Source organism: Falco biarmicus, chromosome 18 (genome assembly GCF_023638135.1).
Source record: "Falco biarmicus isolate bFalBia1 chromosome 18, bFalBia1.pri, whole genome shotgun sequence".
Lineage (NCBI taxonomy): Eukaryota > Metazoa > Chordata > Aves > Falconiformes > Falconidae > Falco > Falco biarmicus.
In genome coordinates this window covers 536178-554080 of record NC_079305.1, presented here as the reverse complement: position 1 = coordinate 554080, position 17903 = coordinate 536178, and the positions used below count along the sequence as shown (strand labels likewise).

The 17903-nt window shown below is 53.4% G+C and overlaps 2 protein-coding genes and 2 long non-coding RNA genes across 4 annotated transcripts; 2 read left to right on the top strand and 2 right to left on the bottom strand.

Moving 5' to 3' along the window:
• Window positions 1–11: 11 nt before the first annotated feature.
• LOC130160434 (uncharacterized) lies at window positions 12–1218 on the bottom strand. Its single transcript, XR_008825992.1, has 3 exons — window positions 1084–1218; window positions 800–974; window positions 12–142 (listed from the first exon to the last, which is right to left on the bottom strand). It is a non-coding gene; the product is annotated as an uncharacterized LOC130160434 (long non-coding RNA).
• Window positions 822–1428, top strand: LOC130160432 (caspase-8-like). The gene is made up of 2 exons (XM_056362864.1): window positions 822–1023; window positions 1157–1428. The coding sequence occupies exons 1-2, from the start codon at window positions 822–824 to the stop codon at window positions 1426–1428; spliced, it is 474 nt and encodes a 157-aa protein (XP_056218839.1).
• A 5645-nt stretch (window positions 1429–7073) lies between these two features.
• Window positions 7074–12941, bottom strand: TGOLN2 (trans-golgi network protein 2). The gene is made up of 4 exons (XM_056362837.1): window positions 12793–12941; window positions 10960–12341; window positions 10186–10269; window positions 7074–9210 (listed from the first exon to the last, which is right to left on the bottom strand). The coding sequence occupies exons 1-4, from the start codon at window positions 12848–12850 to the stop codon at window positions 9205–9207; spliced, it is 1530 nt and encodes a 509-aa protein (XP_056218812.1). The 5' UTR covers window positions 12851–12941; the 3' UTR covers window positions 7074–9204.
• A 33-nt stretch (window positions 12942–12974) lies between these two features.
• On the top strand, window positions 12975–14363 carry LOC130160433 (uncharacterized). Its single transcript, XR_008825991.1, has 2 exons — window positions 12975–13329; window positions 13633–14363. It is a non-coding gene; the product is annotated as an uncharacterized LOC130160433 (long non-coding RNA).
• Window positions 14364–17903: the final 3540 nt, after the last annotated feature.

The window sequence follows — 17903 nt, the reverse complement described above, 5'->3', positions numbered from 1 at the left end:
CGGGGGTTCGGGTGGCTCCCGCGGGCAGATTTTCGACACCAGGTTGGCAAGTTGAGGAAGGGAAGGAGTGCAGGGACGTAGCTGAGACCCGTCCTTGTGAGCATGTTGCTGGGGACGTATCCTGCACCAGCACAAGACTGTTCTGGGGAGGAATAACCACAGAAATGCCACAAAGGGGTAACCCAATGAATAAAACCGGCTGGCAAGTGGCTCCTGCTCGCCGGGAGCAGGCAGGGGAGGCACAAGCAGCACTGCCTGAGAAGCCCGGCTGGGAGCTCGCGGGGAGGCTGGATGGGGCTGTTCTCCCCGCGGTCAGCGATGGGGAGCAGGGATTGCCGGGCTTTTGGGGAAACAAAGGCAGGGTGAGAAAGGCAGGGAGGGATTGCCTGGCTGCTTGGTGTCGCCTGCCAAGCAGGCATTTCCACCCCCCATCCCTCTCCAACGCCACCACCATCCCCTCGGAGAAAGCAATCCTTTCCCCCCCTCCTCACACAGCACCGTAAGCCCTGGGCTGGATGGTGCCAGCCCTGCCCTCTGGCAGCCAGCGGTGCCCACCAAAGCCAGGGACGAGCCCTGTCCCTGTCCCACCCCACGGCTCATGGCCGGGTGCCATCTCGCTGCCTCGGCAGGTAACAGGGCACCGCTCCTGCCTTTGCCCTTGACAATTGGCCACGTTGGTGCTGAGTCAGCCGGCAGAGCAGGATATGCTCTCCTGGACTTCCTGAAGGAGCATCAGGGCTCACTACTAGACAAGCCAGAGCTCCCTGCCCGCACGGTGCAGGGTTTGGAGACCACTTACCCCTCCGAGGGGACATCCCAGTATGTCCCAGCCAAGGCAAAGCCGAGCTCTCATCATCGTCAACAGCAATTTCTGCAGCAGTGACCATGATGTGGTGCTTGGGACCCGGAAAGGAGCCAAGAGAGAAGTGGAGAAGCTTTCCAGGATACTCTCACGGCTCAACTACAAGGTGAAGCTGGTGCACAACAAGACAGCCAAGGAGATAAATGACCTTTACCAGCAAGGTATGCGTCCCCCAGCCAGACCCTAACCCCCTCCAAGCCCAGCTATCTCCCATTCCCTACCTCCTGGTCCAAGGATCCTCCAGGACACGCTGAGCTGAGGCACAAAGGCATCAGTGTGGCCGTGTCGTTGCAGAGCGCTGCTGCGAACATGGAGAGTACTTTGTGAGCATCATCTCCAGCCACGGAGAGGAGGGGGTCATATTCGGCTGTGACATGGAACCAGTTAAGCTGACCCAGATTTTCCAGACTTTATCCTCAGAGAGGTGCCCGGTGCTCACCAAAATACCCAAAATCTTCTTTATCCAGGTAACACAGCCCCTGGATGATAACTTGATCCCCTTTTTGCTAAGTTCGTGCAGAATTAGACTGGCACAAGCACGAGGCTTAAGGCTGCTGCCAGGATAAACCTGTTCCCAATGGATTTCAGTACATCCATGTGGGAGCTTGGTCCTTTCTTGGCTGCTCAGCTTCCCACCAGAACCCTCCAACCTTCTTTTGTCCTGCTTTCACTGATTTGGAAGCCTTGTGGCTCACTGCGAACAGTCCTCTCCCAGCCCGCCACCACCCATCCACATGTCCCTTCTTCAGGAATCAGCCTCCGTTTTTTCCCAGTGTCTCTGGACAGGAGCGTTTCTCCCAGTGGTTTGCACCCTCTGGACTACATGGGCTGAAACCAAGTTGTTTGCCGTGACAGTGACATTGCTGGGATCAAATATTCCTCCTGCACACCACCAGGATATAGATGACTCGTGAAAAGCTGCCCTCAGATCCCATCACCGTGAACATTGGGGCACAGCAAACTCCTGCGGTAGGGCTGGGTGGGAGAAGCCCAGTTGGGAACTGGTGATGTAGTAGGGAAAAGAAATAAAGCCCGCGGCTGGTTCCCAAGCAGTGAAGCAGAGGGGACGCGAGCATGCCCTTGCTGGCCAGGAGCCCTGGAAGTACGCGTTAACTGCTCCGACAGGGAGGATTAGATCACTGAACAAACAAATAATTCAGGAACTGGACGGACACCAGCAGAGAGTGTGCACTCGGCAAACATTATGCAAGTATACAGATAGCTTTTCACCTGAAAGCAAGTCTAAATCGATTGTGGCATTTGTTTCCTGCTGGTAAAGGGCTTGGCTGCTCTTCAGGGAGCAGTGACAGCGGGGGACACCCCCAGGACAAGCCAGAAATCCCAGAGACTGGTCTGGACACCTCGACTGGTGGACAAAGCTTGCGCTCGAGCTGGTGGGTGCTCTCCTTGTAGAGCAAACACCGCAGGGCTGAGGGTGCCCAAGCCCAGGCTGGGAGAGAAGGGCTGCTTCCCCTTGGTATCACCACGGCTCAGGTCCCCGCGGCTCCCGGTGGCCTCTGCCTGCCCCTCCGGGCTGTTCCGAGCCGGGGTGTCGCAGCCCCTCTGCTCGCATCCCTGCAGGCCACATCCTGAGCAAGGATTCACCGCTGGCATTTGGCGGGGAGTTTCCACAGGGAGAGGGGACGGTAGGCTCCCCTCTCCCCTGACGCTGGGACGTGTCCGTTGCTGCCTTTGGTCTGGTCCCAACCAACGTGTCACAGCAGAGGTGGCTCCAGGCAGGGGTGAAACGTGCCCCCAGAGCAGCCTCAGCAGTGCCAGTGCCTCTCCAGCACCTCCCCAGCACGAGCCCCACACTCCATCTGGGCAAGACAGAGCAAACCATCACGCAGAGCACAGGACCGTACAGGACCTGCGCTGCCCACGGGCTGCGCTCCCAGTGCCGTCTCTGCCAGCACTTTCCCAGTGGACTTGCGTTTCCAGGCGTATTTCTGGGTTCCATGTGCAGCATCGCATTTACCGCGGAGGGGAGGGGTAAATGCAAAGAGAAGGGGAACCAGCCTCATAAGAAATCGGCAGGGAAGAGAGGAGGCAGCCCCATCTCCAGGCCTGTCGCAAGAGAGGCTCGGCAATGCTGAGCGGCGCCGGATGAGAAGGGAAGAGAACGGAGATGGGAGAGGAACGATGTGGGGCTGTAGGACTTGGGGAACAGGAGCTGGGAGGGGCTCTGCACCATGGGGTGGCTTGCAGGCTTGACTTGGGGGGGGGGCTATAGGTCCCCAGGGAGCCCCTAAAGAGCCCAGGAGCTTTCGGCTTGCCCTGGGGACAGGCAAAAGAGAGAGCAGAGCAGGGGGAAGCTCACAGCAGCCGTTCTTGCCCACAGGCTTGCCGGGGAACAGAGTTTGACCACGGGGTGGTAGTGGAGTGTGACAGCGGGAATCCTGCGCCACAAAGCAAGCCAGATGGCTTCTCAGCCTGCGTCTCCATCCCTCCCCAAACCGCTGTGATGTTCGCGTGCAGCCCAGGTAAGGGAGAGCCCCTGACAAGCCGACGCCGGCCTGTCGCAGGGCCACGGCACAGCCAACGCCGCTCTCCTTCCTTTACACTCCGCAGGCTACGTGGCCTTCGTCAATGCCTTCGGATCCATGTTCCTGCAGGCCCTGCTCAAGGTCCTGGAGGGAGAGGAACGTCACCTGGCCCTCAACCGCCTCATGACCCGCATCAACTGGGAGGTGGCGTTTTGCTGCCAGGCCAGGGGCACCTACCAGGGGTGCAAGGAGATGCCCTGCTTCATCACCAACCTGCTGCAGGAGGTCTTCCCCTTCTCAGCACCCATCGCAGAGGAGGCAGACGGTGTCTGAGAACTGCTGGCTCTGCAGAAAAGCCCGTGGGGCAAAGAGCTGCCAAGTCCCCTGTCATGCATGGAGAAAAAAGGACGAGTTACAAGAAAACCAACAGAAATCCCCTCTGCAAAGGGAATGGCTCAACCTGGGATGTGCCAGAGCTACCTGGGGGGAGGTTTTGTCAAGCCAAGTGCCACTGGGGCAAATCCTACTGCAGGACCTTCTGCACACGACTGTGCAGTGATACCCAGCGCCCTACAGCACGCTGTGACCCCCCACAGCTCCGGAGGGGACGTAAAACTGCTTCTCACCCCGATTTTCTTACACAAAAGAGCTCCCACCTTGCAAATGCAATCTCAACCATTTTGTTGGGTTTGTTGTTTTTTTTTTAATAATCTAAACAAACCTTCACAGGCCATGGACTTCTGTTTTACGGAGACAAAGCTGATGTGTTTACTTGGCTGGTGCCCTACCCATAATGAAAATACTGCTGCCCTGCTGTAAGATCACCTCATGTTCCAGCTGTTCGTTCATGAGGCTGTTTAAGCTTTAAAGAAAAAATAAATATAGGTGGTCACCAGGACTTGCAGGTTGGTGGGTTAACTGGGGACCTGGAGCAGAGGCCAGGGAGTGGATCTGGCAAGATTTGCTCCAGATAGCTCTCTAAGTTCACAAAGGGTCACTGGGTCTCTGCAAGCTTCCTTCTCCGGTGAGCAAGGGGAGAGGGGAAAAGCTCCAGTCAGATGCGAGTGGGTGGGATGGATGGGTCAGGACAATTCACGGACCTGACGTATTTGCCCAGGTTCCTCATCCCCTGTTGGCGTTTTGGTACCAAGAAAAAGCACAAAAGCCACGTTAATATAAAAACCTGCACAGGTTCCTGTACCGAATGCACAGACATCCCCGGGCCACGAGATGGGGGACCAGTCCTCATACAGCCACAGGAGCAGGGAGGGGCTGCAGGGGCGAAGACCCCCACCAAGGCATGCCGAGTTTCGCCCTGCGCTCATGCATTAAGCCTGTGCCACCTCTGCCCCAAGGGCCTCCCAGATAAACCCTGCCCGTACAGGTATTTTTCAGCGCAGCCCTGAGCAATTCAGCTCCACTAAGCAGAGCCCAACCCAGGTGGTAGATAATTTTGGTTTCATTTGGCACTTTTTCAACTCCTGGACTTCAACTTACAGGTAGGTGTGTGGTGCAGCTACCCCGGCCCAACCCACGCTCGGCACTCACCATGTCCTGGCATGTGTGATGGGCAGCCCGTGCCGCTGCTCCTCTCTTAAGGGACCTGCAGGTTCTTCCTTCCCCACTCCGTTCACTCTACCTGTAGGAATAAAATAGTTTAGAGACTTTTATGGCACTCTCAGGTCAGGGTGGATGCAGGTAAGGGGTTCAAAGAGATCCCAGAGCACAATTCAGTAATTCTTGTTTCTCCAGACCCACAGCAGAGCACAGCTTTGGTCTCCTCATAGGAAGACTTGGATGAGCACTCCATCTGACAACCCCATGTGCAGGCGGATGGAGGGTTTTCATTTTAATCCGCCATTTCCACCCTTTTTTCCTCCCCCAAGTTCTCAGCAACCCTGTCAACAGGAAAACAAGTGCGCGTCCCTTTTTCCTAGCCCATCCCCTGCACTGACTGCCAGGCAGCTGGTGGCCGGCCAAGCTGGAGGAGAGTGCAGGACGGTGGATTTTCTCCTTTTAGGGAAGAAGTGGGGGAAAGGAGAAAGTTTCTTCCATTTACTACAGGAAGCAGCAGTAAACGCTACCCAGAAGTGCCCTTGGTAGATCTGCCGCTGATCATGGCACCTTGCCTTCCCCTTGCCACGGCCGATCGGGGAGCAGCATCCCTGGGGGAGCAGGAGCAGAACTCCAGGCGCTTTTTCCAGTCTCTGCTGCTCAGAGGAGCCAGGCAGTGCTGGGATCAGGGCTGCATCCTCCTCATCCTCCTCTGAGCCTCCCTGCGGGGGGAGACCCGCAGCCGAGCCCTTAGAAAGGCAGTTCAAATTCCATTTTAAGGTCAGGTCCTCGCTACCAGGTGTAGGAGGGACTGTCTGGGGTTGGGAGGCAGACTGGAAACTTTTCAGACTCGCTCTCAGCTGAAACCCGTCTTGGCTCCTTCCGGCTGCAAGGTTAGTTGGTCACTCGAGGGGTGAGTTTGCATGTGCAAATCAAGCATGAAAAGCTTTGAACACAAACCATTCATTTCAAAGAGCATTACTTTTGTTAAAGCCATTTTTTTTCCTTTTCGCACAAAGAGGAACTACCCTGCACCATTGTTGCCAGGTTTCAAAGGAGACCATGCAAAGAACCCACCAAAAAAAAAATAACCAGCCCCAAGAGAGGTGAAAACCCAATGCTTTTTTTGAAATTCATTTATTGATTTCACCACACAGGAAAAAAAATAGTACAAAGAAATATAAAAATTCTGATCCTTCAAAGCAAGTTGCATTTCACTGCAGCAGAAAACAAACCATTTGCTGATTCAAACTGGTGAGGCAGCTGGCCTAAAAGTAGTAACATCTGGCAAAAAACTGACATACCGACAGATACCGTCTGTTCAAAAAACACAGTGTGTCCAAAGGGAAAAGGTTACGTGCACCTTTGACCCGTTTGAAACACACTGCATAAATTTAAATACCATAAAAGTCAACAAACCGGGAATCATTCCCAGAGGTTTCACGCAGCTCAGACAATTACAGCAACTGCTGCCAGAAACACACTGCCCTTGGTAACTGGGGGGGGGGGGGGGATTTAAGGAGGGGTCCCCCCAGTTTAGCCTGGTGCAAGCTCTGCGTGTCCCCCAACCCTGCACTTCCCGGGCACGGGGCATTTCTGTTGTGCTGGAGCCACGCTGGGCCCCGAGCGAACCAACAGCGACGTGATGTATGTCCTCATTAACCTGACGAATGAGCTCGTGCTCAGCCCCATCTGACCATCGAGATGTTTGAGGTACTATGGTCCTGCTCTCCAAAGACCTCACTCGCTTTGGCTTGCTGTTAATGGCGAACTGCTGGTAACGGGGGTGGGATTCCCAACACAAATTGGAACAACAGAGGACCAAAAGGCATTTGAAAAAGCTCATGGGACAGAAAAGCAAGCAGATGGTGAAAAAAAACCCTTTGTAGATTATTTTTCAATTAAAAAAAATAGGACAAAGCCAGAAAACAGCGCACACAGTCTTAAAAATTCAGGAATGCGCAGCTCAGAAGCACATGGTACCTCACATGTTGGAATACGAGGTTTTTTTTCCCCGCTGTCATTAAACAAAAGCCACCATCTCCCACCCCGCATCCTGTCCATAAATCAGCCACACAACAGTGAGCCTTAGACTTATCCTACGGGATCTCTGGAACAGTGGAGTCTTGTTGCAGGAGTTCCCACCCTTTTCAGAAGGCACATTTCCCCCAAGGGTTACGTTCCCAGACTTGTTTTCCTTTCTCTTCCCTCCACCTCACACTCTCATTCTCCAGAATAGCTTCTGCAAGCACTTTCAGCATCAGAAAAGTTTACTACGGAAACCTGGAAAGCTATTTAAAGCAAAAGAGGGACTTTCTCCTGCTCTTTGTGCTTGCTAACAGGCAGAAGAAGAAAAAAAAAAAAAATTTTTTTTCTTTTAGGAGAGGGTCAAGCCCCTTCTCACCTCTTAAACCCCACCAATACAGCTATAGCTTTCACGTCCAGACAAGGAAACGTCTTTGCCCTTGTCAAATGTGACTATCTTTAGCAACCACAGGGCAGACTACCAATTGTTCACAACCTCAGGAAGGCCGGAAAAAGACTGGCCTCATCCCACGAGTTGCTTTTGTGGCCAGCTGGAGGGAAGTTAACCCGGCCAGGATTCTTCCTGTGCAGTCAGTCAGCAAGTGCACGGAGAGGGTGACTCACGTACGGCTGGCAGGAGCTTTGGGCGTAGACGGGTACCCACGTGAAGAGCTCTAGATGCCTCATACCAATATTTTTCTGCCCATACTGGAAAAAACAAAAGCATATCGGGCAGGCACTTCGTGTCCTCTCCAGAAATGTCCTGTCTCAAACAAACATCTTTGGAGTAGAACTACAAAAATAAAAAACTCACAATCAACACATTTTGCAGCCTTAAGCATAACCAGCGCGTGCCCCAGGCCATAGTTTAAGTGCTCAGCGACAGGCAGCTGGTTACACCACTCAGCTACACAAAACTTCTCAAAGCTGGGGCAGGCAGAGCTGCAGAAGAGCAGGAAAGGCCACGCTGGCAGTACAATAAGCCCTTCCACACATCAGTCACCTGCTCAGGAGGTGACCTCAGGGAGCAGACAACCCATGGTGACTCACAGGCAGAAAGGATGGTGCCTGCACCGCAGGCTACAACGGTTTCCCAAGGTGAGAGGCGCTCGGCAGGAGCGGCACTGCCAAGGCTTGCGCAACCCAGGGGACAAGCAGCCACGTCACCTCTCGACCAGGCAAGAAAGCAGCACTTCTCCAGCCAAAGCCAACGCCGAGCGCTCTGCCACAGAGAGCTCTACAACTTACGGAGGCTTGCTGAACACTCCAGAGCCTCAATACCACATTTTTGAGGAAGAGGTGTGAATGACTGCAAGTTTCATTCATCCCTAGCGCTTCAGGGTTACCACACATTTCACATTACCACATAACTGCATTTTACAAGGGGGAGGAAAGCAACCTTCCAAGGTGAAGTCTGCTACAACTACACCGCGGCAATTCGGCACGAAGCTTTCTAAGCCTACCCTGCCCTCCTTCACGGCAAACTGCGCTGTCACCTTTAGTGCAAACGTCTGAACTCTAGGAACCACGAGGGAAAAGACCCACGCAGAGCATGGGATGCAGGTGAGGAAGTTTAAGCTACAACCCAAGGGCTAAAGGCTGCTCCAGCATTTCCAAAGATGTGCACAAAAGAGTGAAACTAAATGTTAAACTCTAACATTCTCTTCATCACAGACAGAGGAAAAAAATCAAATCAAATCAGAGTCCTTGGCAGATCGTTTCCAAACTAGTGCAATCAGTCACGCTCCAAACTTTAGCATCCAAACACAATGGACAGAAGAGGGGAATGTCTGTGTCTCAAGCAAGACTGTGCTGGTTACAAAGGCAGCTCTATGACTCTGGAAGGGGAAGAGTCAGATGGCTCATTTTGCAGGCGGATATATATATATATATATTAATTTTTCCCCCCCCCCTAAGAGGGGACGTCAGTACAGTAGGTGGCAAATTCCATTTCATTTGGACACAAAAGTTCTGTCAAGTGCTGGGTACCAGCTTTTCCTGGGTCACAGGCTAGAAGCCAGATACCCAAGCAGAAAACCAGTTCATCTTCAGGCAGTTGAGAAAGGAGAAACGCGTTTTGAGGAAGTGAGAAGTTTAACATTACCAAGGTGCAGGTGCAAAACTAAAAGCGTTTCCCCTTTTTCCTGTTGTCTGAAACCTGAACACAGCACACAGCCAGAACTCAGAGTGCTACAGCAGGGGAGTGGGGGGGCGTCCCAGTGTTCCTGCATTTTCATCGCTGGCCGTCATTATTCCGCTGAACATCCGAGGAAGAATCTATATCTGGAAAGGCAAAAAGAAAGGTTTAAACAATTTGAAAGCTCAGCATTGCTCTTCTGCTCTGACAAAGCACTGGAGTTTGAACAGGCTAAGTGTCTCTGATGAGCTTTCAAATAAAATCAAGTGCTTTCTAATTGGCTGGCTGCTTTACCATGCCTTAGGGACAAGTCAGGAAATTCCTGGCAAGGGAAACAAATTCCCGAAATATTGGTGAGACTTAATAGGGAAGCTCAAGCAGGCAAATTGTCTCTGTGGCACTCAGACAGCTTCCCCAGCCAGGCATGGCTGCAATTTGGGAAGGGAGAGAACTGAGCTTGCACTCCCAACAGCACACAGTGCCTCTGCGAAGCCAAAACTGAGCCGGACGACGCTGCCTCGAGTTCTGTAGGCAAAATCCCCAATGGCGTTTGAAAACGGCCATTGTCACAGTCCCCCCAGTGCTGACAGCCTTCCGGAAAGGCTGAGTTTCAGCTCTGGGTGATGTTTTATTTTCTCCCCTCATCTCCTCCTCTTCCCATGACAGAAAATACTTACAGAGACTTCTGACTTCAAAGACAACAGGTGAAAAAAGTTTCAAGGGGAAAAAGGAAGGGACTTCTCCCCAAATCCTACCCTTCTCCTGCTAAAAACTTCTCTGAAAAAGTCGTTTGAGTCAGTGGCAAACTACGCTTCAGTACACCTGAGCTCAAGACTCTCAAACTTCTGCCCTGTGTTGGCTCTACCATAATTTCTCAGTATTATTGCTTCCATTTTCTGGCAAAACCCTGTTTCTAGACCAAGAGCAGGGGTTTTGCTAAAAAACTAACAAACAAACAAAAAATCTGGTTTCCAATACCAACCAAGTAGAGGTTTTCTGACCTCTTCTCATGCGAAAGACCAATATATTGCATTATATGGTACACACAAGGCACTGCAGCCCCTTCTCCCAGCCTGCCGAACTCCTGGGGTGAGGCAGCACCCATTTTGGGGAGATCTTACCTTTTGATCCAGTCTCTGATAATCGCCAGATTTGGGCCGTCGACCACTTTTCGATCTTTTTCCTTCCAGAGCAAAAGCGATGATCTTTGGAGAGAGAAGCAGGGACAAGGTGAGCAGGACGGCAGCTGCCAAGTCAACTTTTTCTCACTTCAAACACTGGTGCTTTCTAAGGGGCCAAAGACCAGCTTCACCTACCTCCTTCTAGTGACTGTATTTCCTCTTAAAAGGCACTTGAAAGAAATGCCAACACTGAAACCCAGCTAAGATCGAAAGCAGGCCATAATGAGGTCTTCCTAACACGCAGAAAGCCGTAAGAATTTGTTTTCTTTCTCCTACCTCAGAAACAGCTTTACAGGAGGAAAAAGAAACCCCAGCAAAAGACAGTTACGTCATTGGAGCTGCATCCCCCCATGCAAGATTATTTAAGGATGAGTCTTATGCAATCTGCAACAGAAAACTCAGGGTAACTTCACACAGATTTTCTTTTTCACCTTCTCAGCTGAAAATAACCACCAGGGCTGAGGCCACCCGATTTCTGCAGAGACCCGACCCCTTTCCTAGTTACAACACCCTCTCTGCTCCTCCCAAAGCTGCTCAGACCAAGGCTCAAATTAATATTAACCAAACCCACACCATGCAGCAAGCGGGAGGTACTGGTGAGACACAAGAGTCAGCGCGAGGGGAACGGCCCCGGTCTGCAGCAGTGAGCAGAAGGGAAGATCCTAAACCGCAGGGGCAACGCCGGGAGCCAGGACGAGGAGCGCAGCCACTCACCTTACGTTTGTTGTGATACGCGACGTATAAGGCAGCAACGATAATAGCTGTGGTCACCAGATAGGCGAAGAAGTGGCTGCTCTCCGACTGGTCCCTGGGGGAAGCAGGAACGCTCTTTTCTCTCTCCTTATTATCAGAGGAGGCATCACCACCATCTTTAGCCTCATCCTCTTCCTCTCTGGGGCTTTCTTCATTGTCTGAAGCAGCATCACCATCAGCAGTGGAGGAAGTTGATTGTTGTGATTCGGTTTTATCTCCCTGTGAGTCCACTTCATTACCCTGGTTGTTGCCCTGGTTCACGCCGTTGCTCGCCCCACTCTGGCCCTGGTTCCCGCCATTGCTCACGCCGTTGCTCGTCCCACTCTGGCCCTGGTTGCCGCCATTGCTCACGCCGTTGCTCGCCCCACTCTGGCCCTGGTTGCCGCCGTTGCCCGCCCCACTCTGGCCCTGGTTCCCGCCGTTGCTCACACTGTTGCCCGCCTCACTTTGGCCCTGGTTCCCACCATTGCTCGTCCCACTCTGGCCCTGGTTCCCGCTGTTGCCCGCCCCACTCTGGCCCTGGTTCCCGCCGTTGCTCACACTGTTGCCCGCCTCACTTTGGCCCTGGTTCCCACCATTGCTCGTCCCACTCTGGCCCTGGTTCCCGCCATTGCTCACGCCGTTGCTCGTCCCACTCTGGCCCTGGTTCCCGCCGTTGCCCGCCCCACTCTGGCCCGGGTTCGCGCCGTTGCCCTCCTTCTTGTTGCCCTGGTCCTTGTCACTGCTCTCCTGCTGGTTGCCCGCGTTCTGACCATTGCTGCCCTGGTTCTGACCATTGCTGCCCTGGTTCTCAGTGCTGCCGTCCTGTTTGTTGGTCTGGTTCTTGTTGGTACTGTCCTGGTCTGTGTTGTTGCCGCCACTCTCCTGGTTGTTGCTCTGGTCCTTATTGTCCTGGTCCTTGTTGTCACTGCCCTGGCTATTGGTGTTGCTGTTCTCATTACCGGTGCTGCCACCACTCTGGCTGCTGGGCTGATTGTCAGTGCTGCTGCTCTGTTTGGTTTGGTTACTTGGCTCGTTGCCTTCGCTGCTGCCATTCTGGCCTTCTTTCTTCTCCCCGGCGCTACTAGGGCCACGTGCATCTGTGCCCTTCTGGTTCTTATTCACCATCTCTTCATCATTCACATTCCTCTGGTCCGTATTTGTTGCCTCTTTGTTATCTGTGTCCACGTTGGTGTCCTTCTTGTTTGGATCTGATTCAGGGTGCTCCCCTTCATTCTTTTTAGATGTACCCTGGTGCTCATCTGCTGTGATGGCCCCGCTGCTCCGTGTGCTCAGACGGAGGAATCCCGCAGCGCCTCCTGAAGCTCTGTTGGACCCTCTTTGCTCTGGTTTCTGCCCCTCAGCTGTCAGCAAACACACAGAGGTCAGCCCGCCTGGCTGTCGGAAACAGCTCCCCAGCCAGCGCAGGCCCACAGCTGCCAAAAGCAGAAGGAAACGCCTCTGCAGGGGAGACGGGGAACCAAAGGGGGAACCAGCCCAGCGGCAGGGAGCCCCCGAGGGACCCCCCAGCCCCTCCGCGGGACCCACACCACACGCAGGTGGGGCCCAACGGCAGAAGAGCCCCGCAAACCAAGCGCCCGTGTCAGACCCACCCCGGCCCGAGCCTGCTGCCTTCGCTATTCCGGCACCGCCGAGCACCCGGCCCGCCGCTCCCCCTCCGCAACCCAATCTGGGCCCCCCCGCCGCGGCCCTGCCCACCGGTTCCGCCCCGCCCGCCCGCCCCGGGCACCCCACGGCCGCAAGCCCCTCTTACTGCCCTCCCCCGCCCCGGGCACCCCAGGGCCGGCCCCTCACCCTCAGCCTGGGCGGCGGCGCAGAACACCAAGAGCAGCAGCAGCAGCCGCAGCAGCATGTCGGCCCACGCGTAACGGCCCTCACAGCCACCCACGGGCCCGCACACTTCCGCTTCCGGTAAGACAGGTGCTCTACTTCCGGGAAGAGATATCGCGAGAGCTGGTAGGTGGCACGCGGGAGCGGGAACGGCCGCGCAGAGGCGGGTGCGTGTGAGACGCAGGAAGGGGCAGGGCTGAGGGGAAGGGGCAAGGCTTGAGGAGTGGGCGGGCCTCGAGGGAAGGGGCGAGGCTTGGGGCGGACGGGGGCGGGGCTTACCGAGGGGCAGGGTTTGTTGTGAGGGGGCGGGGTCTGCAGGGAATCGGGGCGGGGCTTAGGACGAAGAGCGGTTAGACACCGCCTGATTATGCAAATTAGGGGTGGGGCTTATCGGCGTCGGGTCCGCCCCCGGCTTGGTCCCAGCGCCCCAGTGCCCGCACCCGCGGGCGCCGCTCCCTCAGCGAGGCCGCTCCGGACCGGCGGTCCGAGCCGCGTTCTGAGGTAAAACCTGCCCGGTCTGGGGCTGCTTCCAGGCCCTGCGGAGCGAGGGTGGGCCTGGGGGGCAGCGGCCCGAAGCGGGGCGCTCCGGGGGCTGGGCCGTGCCCCGCCGCGCTCGGCCCGCCTGGCCGGTGCCCCGAGCCCGCACGCAGGCCGTGGCGGGGGCAGCCGCTGAGGACTCGGGGTCGTTTCCCTTCCGTTGGCTCAGGATCGCTTCCCGAAAGTGCTGCCGAGGACAGCGGCCGCATCGGGACAGCGTGTCCAGTCCAGCAGCCCCGATAACCTTTTCTTTTTCTTTTTGGCCAGGCAAGACACGTCCTGTGCAGCTACAGCGCTTTCCACCAGCGGCAGAAGTTCAGCTTTTGGCTCTCTGCAGGCACCGAGCGCTATTTACTTCTTTCCTCTGTAGATAATTTATCTACTGAAGGCTGTTATGTCTCCCTTCTCTGTATGGAATGTCCATCTTTTCCTGTAGGTTGTGTCCTTGCTCTCTTCTGGGCTTTCTTCCAGACACTCCACACCTCGAAGGATACTGCCCAAAACTGGGGGCAATCCTCCAGCTTGGTCAGCAGAACTCACACAAGGATTTCATCATGTCTTACTGGTAATCCTACCCATCTCCAGCCTCCTGCTGTGCTGCCTGGAATATAAACCAACCTGTGCTTGATGCAGATGAAATAAAAATGTGGAAAGATCCCCAGATCCATCTACCATCCTCCTACCACAGTCTGGGCACCTGCAGGGGTCTGGAGCCTGTAGGTGAGCTCCTCAAGTGCTTTGGTGTCCTCAGGTCCATGAAGTGTGACCCTGCTGCAGCAAGTCAAGGCAGCTGTGGCACTGGGTGCTCTTGAGCTGTGGCTGATGTCACCTGTGACTGTCTTCCAGCCATACATCATCTGTTGTGTCCAAAAGTTGTCCCCACCCACTGTCTAAGCCCTTCTCAGAGGGTTTGCCTCCTCCTGTATTCCTTTTCCAGCACATGTCTGCTGAGCTGTGGCTTTTTGGAGATCCCAGTAAAACAAAGAGCTCCAAATGTTCTTCCAGGGTCTTTCTCATGTTCATTACTGCTACCCAGTGACCTTGCGCAGGTCTGTCTCCCTCTGTTTTGGGATGTCAACATGGGGGTACATCACTCTTCAAAAAGTTTATCTCCAGCTTTTTCCCTGCCTGTCCTTCCCAAACCAGCTAGGCTTTTGATAGCAGCTTTCCAGACGCGTGAATTATGCCATCAGGTCTCTGTAATTTGGCTTATTACTAACAATCCCAATCTGCCTTCCCCGTCATTTCACTTCTTTCCTTTTAGATCAATGGATTTGCCTTCACCTCCACCCAGGATGAACTTGCTTGGTGCTTAACTGCTCCAGACCATGCATGCTTCCCACTATTGCTTGGTGTCTCCAGAGCTGTCTCATCTGTAACGTGGCATCCTGCAGTGCGGGGTGCTGAAAGATGAGCAGTGAAGTCTCACATGTCTCCAGAAGGAATTGCAATAACATCACGAATTCGTTAACTGCTCCAGTCAGTCCATTTAACACTAAAACACAGAAAAATATCACAACATCATTCAACATGCAAACCCAATGAGTCCCGCACAGCGATAATACTTTGGGGAATAATCCTGACTTGGCCTCAGAGCATGATGGATTATGTGGTTGATTTTTCTTGGGGTTTTTTTTTCCCAATCCTCTATTCAATTCAATACATTCCAATAATCCTAGCAGCTCGGTTCTGCCCATGCCTGTCTTTCTAAGGAGACAGAACAGTTGGCCCAATGCTTTTGTTGAGATTTAAAACAGACAAACGAGGCTATTTCTCATGCCCAGCCAGTTCGGCTTTCACTCACACCCCTGGAAGTCAAGAGTGACTGAACAGAGGCCAAGTTCCTCTGGATTTACAACAATGCATCTGGGAACAGAATTCTGCCCGAAATACCGAGTATGAGGCTGACATCAGCTCAGTGCCTGGTGGCTCACACCAGGCTCGTTTTCCTTCAACAGTTTTCTTGGCTAAAATGTGATAAACAGGACCAGCGACCTCACCTAACCTCCGTGCAGGCTGCACCCTCTCTATGCAGCCCAAGGAACGGGAAACTGCCATCAACATGGACAACAAGGAAGTTCATTCTGGCTTCAGTGTGATTACGCGGTTGCAGACTGGTAGGAGGAAAGGAAGGACTGAGAATTATTTTCTCTGTCTGCTGCAAAGCAGGAGGAGGAAATTCTCTTTCAGTCCCACCCAGCTGCTTCCCAACATGACAGCAGCTGCTGGTCCTTTATCGCCTGAAAAACAACTCCTTTACATTCAAACTTAAGCGAGGTTTTGATTGGTTTTCTAGGCTGCTACTGTTTCTTCTCATAAATCCTTGTGGGATGTTACTTTTTGGGGATGACCCTTTCTGAGAAGAGCCATGATGAACAAGAACAGGCTGGACACAGAAATCTGGCCTTTAATCAACCATCAAGCGGGGTGTTTTAGCGTAGTCTCCCCAGGTCTGGTGACAACCTGGCACTTGGAGATAATAAAGTCCTCACCTTGTCAGAAGTGTCTGCATCCCCCATCCTGTCCCTTTCCCCTGAGGGCTAATCTGGTCAGGATAAAGGATCAAAAGGAGAAACAATTAGCAAATGGAAGAATTTAATGATGCTAATTAAAATGTATTAAGTGTAGCCACTGCCTCTGCACCAGCTGCTTTGGCAGGAGCCTGGAGTCTGCGAAGCGCCAGCCTTACCCCAGCGCGGAGCAGGGAAACAGGACATCTGGTGTGCCCTCCCCCCGGCCCCTCGCGAAAAAGCAGGTTTGAGGAAACCTTCGTTTCATTTGCTGCTGCTCGCAGGGTTTGTGGTGGAGCCCCTAATTAGCTCCATCTCTGCAGGAGACCCCTGGGACCTCATTAGGCATTTCAATTAGTGAATAGCCAGAGCTGTGGAGGGAGAGGGGGCTGGGGGCCGTTTGATCAAGATGGCTGCAATTAAGCAAGCGGACTGAGGTGACAGAAGTAACCCCGCTTCCAAAAAACAGTGGGGAAAGCACCAAGCTGGCTCCCAGATGCTACCCGCACACCAGAGCAAGCTCTCCCAGAAGTTTGCTCTTGACAAGCTCTTAACGAGATGTTCACCAGCTCCTGGCAATAAAACCCCTGTGATAGCTGCAGCGAGTTTAAGGCTGGGCTCCTCACAAAAATGGCACCCTTTACTTGAGGTTTTAAACTGCTACTTACTGTACATCATGTTTCTGGACAGGGACAGATGCACAGCTGCATCCTCCCCGCTCCCTGCGCCGTTCCTGGTGTTGCCTACCTGCCACGACACAGCCCAGCTCCCCGGCCACCCCACGTGCAGCTCTGCAGTACTTGCTCACCTGGAATATTCCCAGCCAGGAGACATCAGGCACTTCTGGCACTTCGTTTCACTCTGGGAATGGGTGGCAATGATGCTGAAGGGGTATTTCCTAAGAAGGCAGACACCCATTCCCAATTCCAACTTCATCATTCACCCGGCTGCTCCCAGCTCTCCCGCCCAGCTGTACCTCCTACTGCTTCTCAGCACTTTTTACGTGGACCTCCACCACTGGAGATGGCTGCAAAGCCCAAACGAGCAGGTCCAGGAATCTTTGGCCACAATATTGGGGTTTTTTTGTGGCAAGTTTGAAAAGTGAATTCTTGTAACGGGAATACTGCTAGAGAGCTCCCCAGGACCTCCAAGCACGGCTCCCCTCTGCGCCCTGGGCTGCCTGGCTCGATTTCAAATCACGGGTCTGAGGGCAAATTAAGCATCGTGAGAAATTTAGCCCAGAACTTGTCCAAAAAAGAGGAGGGGGCTAACAGACCTCCTTAACACAACAGCCGAAACAGAAACACACTGGATATTCAGGTTTTTCTGCAACAAAGACAAACCCCAGAATTTTCCTCTTACTGAAACACCTCCCAGAGGACAAAGAAAACCCTGCTAAGGAATCTGTTTTCTATTGTTTCACCAGTCTGAATGCAACATTTTCACCCAGCCATATTGCTGCAAGCATGAGGATATACAGCGACCACAATCAGCCTGGTTCAACTACGATAGCTTCAGTGTGTTCATTTGGAAGCGGAGCAACACCTAGCTGGTCTTGCCCTCTTCTCTAGGAGGAGCGAAGCCAAGGGGGCTTTAGTGGCCAGTTGCTTCTCTTCTAGCAGGGAATAATCCAAGCCTATCTCACTTTAGGAGCACTGCAAAAGCATCGGAACAGATGTTCCTTTTCTGTATGGGAAAATGCCGAGTAAAACAAAGAAATATTCTCCTGCTGAAGTCCAACATCTGTTTGAAGCTGTCTGGCTCCGGTTCAGACTTTAATTCTTGTGACAGGTCTCTTCATGCCTTTAATTTCCCATGAAATCTAATTCAAGAAGTTGTTTGTCTGCAGCCTGCTCCCGGTGTTGGGGAGAGTGAGGCTGCATGTGATACAGACGTTCCTCGCAGAAAACCAGTTTCTTGCAACAGCCTTTCTAAAAAAAGCTACGTTTTGCCTCTTTTCAAATGATGGCCACGCACGTTTTTGGTGACACTCTAATCCTCTCAGTCCTGGATCTCGCACAACCACGC

Bases quoted from the DNA above. Each gene is read 5' to 3' on its own strand.
- LOC130160432 (XM_056362864.1), top strand. From the start codon at position 822: ATGTCCCAGCCAAGGCAAAGCCGAGCTCTCATCATCGTCAACAGCAAT. The intron at 1,024-1,156 runs GTATGCGTCCCC...GTGTCGTTGCAG, and splicing joins AAATGACCTTTACCAGCAAG to AGCGCTGCTGCGAACATGGA.
- TGOLN2 (XM_056362837.1), bottom strand. From the start codon at position 12,850: ATGCTGCTGCGGCTGCTGCTGCTGCTCTTGGTGTTCTGCGCCGCCGCC. The intron at 12,342-12,792 runs GTGAGGGGCCGG...GTTTGCTGACAG, and splicing joins CGCCGCCGCCCAGGCTGAGG to CTGAGGGGCAGAAACCAGAG. The intron at 10,270-10,959 runs GTGAGTGGCTGC...CTCTCTCCAAAG, and splicing joins CGTATCACAACAAACGTAAG to ATCATCGCTTTTGCTCTGGA.